This window comes from Fulmarus glacialis, unplaced genomic scaffold (assembly GCF_000690835.1).
Source record: "Fulmarus glacialis isolate BGI_N327 unplaced genomic scaffold, ASM69083v1 scaffold4028, whole genome shotgun sequence".
In the NCBI taxonomy this organism is placed as follows: Eukaryota; Metazoa; Chordata; class Aves; order Procellariiformes; family Procellariidae; genus Fulmarus; species Fulmarus glacialis.
In genome coordinates, this window is record NW_009229998.1 from 16,686 (window position 1) to 25,940 (window position 9,255).

At 44.1% G+C, this 9,255-nt stretch overlaps 1 protein-coding gene across 2 annotated transcripts in view; it reads right to left on the reverse strand.

The window, feature by feature from the left end:
- Nucleotides 1-8,474, reverse strand: part of PPP1R17 (protein phosphatase 1, regulatory subunit 17) — a 12,112-nt gene extending 3,638 nt beyond the window's left edge. The window contains exons 1-3 of one of the 2 annotated variants that reach the window (XM_009584044.1): nucleotides 8,379-8,474; nucleotides 6,376-6,528; nucleotides 4,772-4,913 (exon numbers count right to left, since the gene is read on the reverse strand). In XM_009584044.1, coding sequence (XP_009582339.1) covers nucleotides 4,772-4,913; nucleotides 6,376-6,528; nucleotides 8,379-8,460 — 377 coding nt within the window. In that variant the 5' untranslated portion in view covers nucleotides 8,461-8,474. Of the gene's footprint in view, nucleotides 1-4,751; nucleotides 4,914-6,375; nucleotides 6,529-8,378 lie in introns of both variants that reach the window. The other variant, XM_009584043.1, reaches the window with a different exon arrangement.
- Nucleotides 8,475-9,255: the final 781 nt, after the last annotated feature.

Sequence of the window (9,255 nt, forward strand, 5' to 3'; positions counted from 1 at the left end):
GACTGATAAACTCCAGAAGTTTCCATTAGAGTTTAGGATTCAAAGCTCAGAGGAGGACGTAGCCTAGAGCTGCATGTTATTAACTTTCCAGACCATGGACCACCAGCAACTTCAAGGACTTTTGTCTTTAAAATCAGCCTTTTAATGCAAAACAGTGGAAAGAGGATACAAATGGGATGTCTTAGCTAGAATTATTTCTATAACACACGGAAAGGATTTTTGTCTTTGATACGATGCCACTGATCACTTGTGGAGAAAGTGTGCTTTACTGAATGTGGTTTGGAAATTCTGGGTTTAAAGGAGCGAGCAGGATGTTGGAATTGGGGAACATTTGTAAGTCAGTCTTTCTCTGTTTACTGTTTAAGTAAATCACTTAGCCTCCCTGTAACTCTGTTTTCCCAGCTGTGTGTATTCTGAAATGCAGCTCATCCTGCAGATTTGTTTTAAGGATTGGTAGGTTGTTCTGTTAATATCTGCCAAGGGATCTGACTAAAGAAAGCAGCATAGAAATACAATGTAGCCATATTTTCCCAACAGAATTTGCAATTTTTAGCTAGAGGCTAGGACCTCGAAGGCTCACAGAGACATGGGAGCTTCTGTTAGGAAGCTCGAACGTAGGCAGAAGAAGTTGTTGGCTTACATCAACCATTTGCCGGGTGCCACCTAGATCTAAACCACTTCTCCTGGGCTGTAAATCAGAAAAACACCAAGATGGCACCAGTTCCACTTGACTGCCTACGGACAACTCCTGCAGCTGGGTTGGAAGAGTATTGGAGTGCTCCAGTCACATCCCTTGCACTGGAAAAGGGCAAGAGGTGACATTAAACTGCTGTACTTCTCCTGCGTCACTCAGAGATTTTTCACTGGGGAGTTGATGTTATCCTAAAGGAGCTACCTTAACTAGTTTTCTAGGGCATGAGGGAGAATGAGGGTTTGAAACTGAAGTTTTACTAGTTATCTCTGATCTGATTAAGAAACCCTAAGCAGCCACATTTCAGGAACCATGTTCCCATATTTACACCTGTATTTACATTCTTGCTCAAACCCACGTGCCAGAAGAGCTCTCAGAAATCCTTCAGTTAATTGGATATATTGCTAAGTGGGGATGGCAACAGAGTGTCCCAGAGCTGAGTACGGGCTTTGGATCAGATTCAAATAATTTACTATCACGAGAGAGGAAAAAAGAACCATTAGAATTGTGATTACGTTTTGTCTTCTGGTCTAGTCCCTTCAGAAAGCCAAGGTGTTGGCTGACTGAAGGGGAGCTGGCCACTGGAGGAGACCTCTGCTCATGGCTCATTTGTACACACAGGGCACAATGTTATTTGCGCCACTTCAGTAGCTGTTTGAAGGTTGAATACATTTAGAAGTCAGACCCGTGTAGCGGAGGGTTTTGTGATGCTCATGCTTAGACATTTAAGCTGGCTAAGGACTGATTTCCTTAGTCTCCTTCTGCAGACAACAGATAGCCATGGGTTCCTGCAGACAGTAACATTCAGATCTTAACTTAGCAGCCCCCTTGGGTGTTTGCAAGAGGTAAAACTGATTCTACTCTCACTTGGATCATGTGCCTTCCAGTAGACACATTGATTTTCATCGCTTTGTATGGTCTGTTTGACTTGCTTTTATTTGCGATAGAAAATCTCTCTGGCCACCCAAGAAGGAGAGGGACTGTCCTAGAGTGCTCGTAACCAGCTGGTCAAAACGGAGAGTGATAACACAGCTGCCATTTTTATCTACATTTACAACAAAGCTATTCGTGTGGACAGCTGCTTAAAAAGATAATCTAGTAATTAAGCTCTGTTACTACAAACAATTAAGTGAAGCTTTTTGAATTGGCATCTGGAAGTGGCGTTTGGGAGGTATCTGAAGGGGAAATGTTAGAAACAGGGACAATCCTCATTAGCAGGTCGCAAGGGATACACATGGCACTGAGTGTGCAGCTTACTGCAGCAACACCAATAACAGGGAGACGGGGACAGAAAGGCCTGTCTGTATTTATTTAGCACACGTAGCCCTGCCAGGGCTTCTCAGTCTCTGAGTCTATAATTCAGGCTCTATTTTGCACAGCAGTTCTGCAAGAGCTCCGTTTGTTTGTGCTCTGTCTGCTACCTGATGGGATAACCCTGAAAGTAAACAAGTAGTAAATATTGGACCAGACCTCAGCCACAATGAGTCACTTTTTCACAGCAAGTCATGGAGCCACCGCCGGCGAATTTCAACCAGCAGAACGCTGTATATTGGTATGTGTCTTGAAAAGAAAATATTCATCCTTAGAGTAGGGAGGGAATGAAATTCAGGCATTCAAACACATAGGCTACTTTGCCCCTGATACAGACACAAGTCTGCCACAGGTGGTCAATCACTAGAAAATGGACCCAGAATACAAGATCTGGAAAAGCTGTCTGCAGGGAGAGGCAGCATCTAGCCGGCTGCTCTGAATCCATGCTAAGTGCTGGAAGGTGGCTTCACCAGTAGGCAAGAAAGTGTCATTGGAGGTATAATTGAAAACAACTGAAAAATGCATTAGTTTCTATCATTTTCCCAACAGCAAATGCACACGGTTTGAATTTTGTCACACGTTTGAAGGTTACTGCACTTTTCTTTTTTGTGCTCTTCCCTTTTGAGTTTTTTGATTACCAAATCATTTGGGGATTATAACGTGTTTCTGCTACCATATAACTTGTATTAGCTTCTTTTTGCTTTGAAAATTATTAAAAGTTGAAGAGGGAGCCTTTGTGGGAGGCAGGAGGTGAAGACCCTTACAACGATTCTTATTTCTCTCTAAAGTGCCTACTTGAGCTAGTTAAAGCGAGGGTAGAAACATGAAGTAATAAGTGACTAGATGCTAATCCAACCAGAGCATTGTTGAGACAGGTCAAGGAAATAATTCACCCTTGCTGCATCCTCTTAGCTAGCAATAACATTTAAACCAAACAAGAGTCAAGCCTCTCAGCTTCACTTTCACACATTTCGTCTTTGATTTCTATCAAACATGTCTTGCTTTCAGATTCTCCTTCTCTGTGTATACCCTGAAGTGCAAAGGACGTACAGCATCTTCAAAGGTGCTACAAATGGCCAAAGGCAACTTTTCTTGGGAGTGTTTTTGAACTGACCAAAATAATGTCTCATCTCTCCTCCAAGGTCCACGGGAAGGGTAGACTTCAAGTATAATACACAGGACTAATATTTATTACAAATGGTTTGATAAATTTTGCCTCTGCTTCTGTTTCTGAATCAATCCCTGAAAGACTATGTTTTTTTCCCACCTAATATAGTTGTCATGTGGAATTCCAGGTAATTTGCTGGGTAATTTCCTCCAGCAATTATATGAGCAGTTCATTATCAGTGCTCTGTATTAAATATTTCAAAGGGGAGCATTTGCAGCTGGGCTCAGAAGTTGTATGATAGATTTCATTTCCCCCAGCAAATGATTGGACCAGGTTTCCAGTGGCTCACTCACAGCAGCTCTGATGCTTCAAGCCATTGGGGTGCTTGGGTTCAATGAACAAATAAAAAAATGTATTTTCCTTAGGCAGATCAATATGCAAGGCACTAGTATTCACATGCTTGCTGCCGTGATCCTGCAAACTTAGTCATACTCCTCTCTGCTTTTGGGAGCCTCATACTGATGGAATGAAAAAAATTCTTACACATGTTAAAGTCAGTTATGAAGGCTCAGGTTCACGAAGAAAGGAGATGTCTACAAATACAGATGCCTATTCGGATTGATGAAGCCATTTGCACACCTCATAATTATTAGGTGTACAGGAAATTCCATTCAAAGTGTACCTGAAACTCAGGAACTTGATGTATTGAGCTGTTGCTCAGTATCTGGGCCAAAGTATCTGTCTCAGGACCTCTTCGTTTAGTGTGTCTTGCTGCTCAGTAGTGCCAGCCCACAGCAGAACTGGTTCATACGAGAGGTTCCTAAGCGAAGAGTGTTTTCCAGTTTTGGCACTAGTTTTGGATCTGGGATTTGTTTGTTTGTTATTTGTTCATTAGTTCATTAATTTTTTGCTCCATCCTGTGATCTGGAAAAGGGCTAGTGCATAGCACACAAACTTGCACTAGTTCCTGCATCCCTAGCTAGCACTAGGAATTAACATTTACACAGTGCTTTACATCTTCAAAGGCCTTCAGAAATATTGATGAATTGAGGCTCTTCTGTGATAGAGGAATGTGGGAAACGCAACAAACAAAGGGTCTTAGGACCAAAACATGGCTGGCTGACTTCATATGATCACCAAGCAAATTAGCTGTTGCACTGCGTATACCAGAAGCACAGAACCGTCTTTAAAGTGCTGTTAGCAAGAAGTTCATCACAGCTTGGTTTCCTCAGTGCATGTTAGGGACTGTGGAGTTAGAGGAGGTTAATCAGGACAGCTTTGCTCTAAGTTGGTTGAAGCAGTGTGAACTATGTTAGTGCTGATGACCTAAAAATTTGCATGTGCTGAATTCGAAAAGCAGGGCAGTAGTTGGCCTTTCACAGAAGTAGGATCATGTTTGCAAGAGATAATCAAGTGACCTAATGTCTTCTCTTACTTTCCTTCCCTTCTATTCCAAAAGCATGAGTAGGGAATACGGAGAAGACTTTCCATGAGCCACCACTGCTACTATATACTTTGACCAAATAGGGCCAGTTCAACTGGGCAGAATAACCTCCTTCCAGCCTCCTCCCAAGCATACCTCTGACAGTAGACACGTTTTGCTTCCCCTTTGGAGCACCTTTACCTAAGTACGTTTCTTACCTATTATCAAGGGTGGGAGCTGTATTGCAGGTGTATCTTTTCTCCTGGGCTTTTTCTGCTCCAGTTCGGTGATCTGAGAGCCTGGACTTACTCTCTCTCTCTGTGGCTTCTCTGTGATACCATATCTTTTCAGCAGATTATCAGAAAAGTCTGAAAGTATGCCTGCAGGCAAGAAAAAAAAAAAAAAGAAAATGCCACTTCAGCCTTCCTCACATTGAAGAAATTTGCACCTGTGTAACTTTCCCAGTGACTACTCTGAAGTAAGGCTGCACGAGTGGGTGATCTGTTCTGGATGGTGTAGCTACTCTTCAGGTTTTGCAATGGTATACATTTCCTCCAAGTCAATTATATCCCATAGGCTATAGACAGTGATGCTATCAGGCCATCTGGTTTCTGGTTGTACTTAATGGACTAAACCGCAGCCCATCAGAAATCATGGTAAAGATGAGTGCAATCTTCTATTCCAGAAGCTCAGTCATGTTACCATAGTTTAATCATACAGATGTTCAAGCCTCTGCTTGAGGGCAACGTGACCACAGAGAAATGGCCTATTTTAACTAGTGAAGCTCTGTTTTCTTTACGATACAATGACTGTGAGCACAAAATGCACCTCTCCATCCTCTGAGCCGCTATTCCCTAAGAGAGAATTGCTAAGGGGCAGATACATGTGAGAGCCGAACAGTGTCATACGTGCCGAATTCAATATCTGGATTACAAAGACTGGAAAATCCCAGCTGCTTGTTTTTGACTTGGTGAATTGTTGCGGGTACGCAGGGGACCGTGCAAGTAGTTACTGGCTACCTCCTCTGTGTATGTGCAGCATGGGAAGAAGAACTCAATGCAGTGGATACGAGCACAGCTCTCTGGAGAGCACGACAAAGAGTGCTTGTTAGCAGAGAGAAGCGACAAACATTTATTCCCACTTGGAAGATCGTCAGGTTTCAGTGGCAGTCTCCTGCTCATTCTTCCCTTCCCCAGGCTGGTGGCATTTGGCTCTTGAAGTTCAGAGGTCTGTAGATGCGCAGCAGCAGGGAGCATCCTACAAGGAGCCCCTTTGTTGCTGCGGTGGTTTCTGGCTTCCCAAAACACCCGCCCTTTGCCAGAGACCCCATAAGCCTGAAAGCCCTGCGATTTCCCGGAGGAGCAACCCGCAGCCAGCTTGTGTGCCTCTCCCGTCTCCCCCCAGCTCTACTCCCGTTCAGCCTCCCCTTGAGCGCTGGGTACGAGTTGCACAAGAAAGTGCAGGGGCTGAACTGGGTCCTTTTTGATTTTGGACCAGATCGAATCTGGGCACCTAGCATGGCTCAGCAGCTAGAGATAAGCACACATAATTTATCATGTAAAGGCAGTAAGACTACGAGATCCAAGGGACCATGTTTTTCAGGAGCACGCACCCACTCACCTTGGTATTCCCAGACCCTGTGAGAAAACCCTTCATCTAACCGGGAATGCCTTTGAGAAAGTCAGCCTCTGTTTGCCTACCTTCCCAGGTGTGCATGGCATGGAGCTGCATTCTTGCCCACCTCCAAGGGGACACAAGTGAATGAGGGGTCTCTGGACCTTTGCCCAGATTCAGGCATCTCAGCTGAATTGGGATTTCGAAGTCAAGAGATGTATTGCTCACCTGTTAGGGGTGGTGGGGTGTGTAAAGCCGGTGTATCTTTTCTCCTCGGCTTTTTTTGCTCCTGTTCAGTGTTTTGGGAAGGCTGGATGGTTTTACCTTTTCTTGGTTTCTTTTTGAGGTCACAGCTCTTAATCAGCTGCTCTGAAAGATCCTCTGCGGGGGGAGGGGGGCGGGGAAAAAAAGATGAATAGAAATTGAAACTGAGTGGAAATAATAGACCACCTGGTGAAAATAAAAGCTTTAATAATACTGCTTTCATCCAAGTAAATTAAAATGCCTGTGGAGAAACATCTCTTAAATAGAAAGCCAGTACAAGAGGCCTCTGTGCCATACTACATGGGAGTCAAGTGACTTAGGTGGTCCTTCTGCTTTGTAGGTGGTAGATATCAAGCAGAGGGAGAGAGTTGTGGGCAGCTGTGTGTTCCATGGCAGAGGGAAGTCTGCACCCTCGTGTGCAGAGGTCCCACGGCCATCCCTGTTCCGTGCAGCGCTAGCTGTGCGGGCTGTCTTCAAGAATTACAAGGGCACTTTGGTGAAGGAAAGATTTATGTGGGGGGGTCAGCCTGAGTTATTGGTAAACCAAGCCAGTGTATTGTTCCCTTCGAGAGTTGGCTTTATTTCCAGAGCCGCTGAGCAGTCGGTATTCGCTTTTGATTTACATAACATTACTCTGGATTTTTGGTTTTCTCATAAAGCAAGCTGTGACTCAGATGACTCAGACAGTCAGCACAGTTTTTCTGCAAGGATCTACATTTCTGGGTGCTTATGCAAGCTGAAAATATTGGATGTAGCCTGTCATTAGTATCATCATGCAAACCAATGCTTTGATTTCTTAAAAGTTGCTTGTTTGGCTTCAGCAGGGTCCCCTACCCCCACCCAACCCCTGACTGCAGGCTCGGGTGCAACAGGACTTCGTGCCAGGCTCTCCCACACTATTTGAGGCAGCCGTAAGTCTGCGAGCCTGTGGGTAGACGTGGGAAGGATGGCCTCCAGATGAAGTCCCTGGAAGATGTGGGGTCTTTTTCTGGCCCTCACAGGCTTCCTGCATGGTCCTAATGAGCTCATTTAACCTCCCGCTGCCTCAGTTTCCTGACTGTAGAATGGGACACGTTCTGCACTTATTTAAATAAGTAATTTTATGGAACAATCATGTTCGGTATGCCAGCAGTTGTAAAAGTGGTGCCTTTGGCTAGAAATGCCGTGTGGCAGAGGCAGAACTAGGAAACCTTCCTTGCAGGCCAGATAAACAAAATTTATAAAATTGTGCTTGCCTGCAGTGAGACACTTTTTTTTTGACAAGCAAGTGAAATTGCATTTGTGTTTCGTTATTGTCATCACAAGGGTAACAACGAGCAAATAGATTTTTGTTTCTGGGTTGCTAAATCTTCATGACAATTTTGCAAGGCGGGAATGAAGTAATAGCATTTGAAGTAGAGGCAAAGACCATGAATATGCAAAAAGCACATCTATCAAGTATGAAGTCTGGTATTTAGGAGTGTGGTGGAGCAAAGACGCCTGTGGTACTCTCAGTGCAAAAGTTATATATGAAATAAGTTCAAGAGAGGAAACAGATTGATGACGAAGGAGAAAAAGTATTTAGAAAGCCGCCCCAGTGGAGGCAAAAGGGGTGTTTGGAATTTTACCAAAATTGCATATGGAAAACGTGTTCAGGGAAGGCTCGGCTATATCCTAGCTTTCAGTTTATTGTGGTATAAATGAAGAAACTGCTCTACTTTTTCTACCAGGGAGAAGAACAATGACTCTTTTCCTTTCTCCTCTTTAATTAACTTCGCTCTAGAGGTTCGGCTAATATTTATATGCAGGAAAAACACTCTTTGCCTTTCCATCTGGCATCAGAAGTGTCAGCAGAAGGCATGATCTATCGGGTTTCATGAGGGCTCAGTTGTGTTGCTGGAGGGGAAAAACAGGCACTGGACAGGACCTGATGATGTGAAGACAACACCTCTCTAATTACTGCAATGACATCATCTAATAACACTTACCTAAATGGTTACAGTGTGAATCTCGCTTGTCCAGTCTGTCTTCTGGGATATCAAGTGGCTGAACACATTCTGTTGACATCATTGAAATGGGCTTTTCTCCCCCTTTGAAGCTACTACACCAAAAAAAAAAAAAAAAGCAACAGCGTGACATAAAACAGACGTATCGGTGTTATATATCCACTTGCTAGCCAGATCATGAGATGTTCTTGTCTTCCAGCTGCTTTCTGTCATGCAGTCTGCTGGCCTGATTTTGCTCACGCGTGCCAAGAGATGCATTTATTCACTGCCTTGGTTACACACGCAGTATCCCATTTTTCCACTTACCTTGCTGTAAGCAACCCACACTACACGGGAAATACGCTGGCTCTACAGAATACCAACTTTGATCATACAGAAGGTGCTATCACATACACAAAGTAAATGCTAGGAAATAGGATATTTAGTTCTGGTTTTCTTCTCCATTTTTTCTCAGCTGTAAACTAAGGATCATATTTGGTGTTTATCATACAATCTAACTTCAATTATGAATGCTGTTGAGTTAGTCTTACAAGTCCAACACCTCTAAGAGTGTTTGGATACCCCTGAAGACCCAGGTGTGAGTGTTGCCTCTGAAAGAAGGCCAGTGCCCACAGATCCCAAAGCCAGCATGAAGGAGACTTACTCATTGCCTTGGTGAGAGCATGGGAACCCGTTTCACAAAGCTATTTAAGTGTCTGTGCTCTGTAGGTTTCACCGGATTGCTGTTTTGGCTGTTTTATCCCCCTTTACTCACAACGGCAGGGGGTCCTGGAGCCCAGCCTCCTACCTGAGCTCCCCCAGCATCCCCCAAGCTGAGATTTGATCCTGGACTCGCTCACCCTGGGACCACTCCAGATGC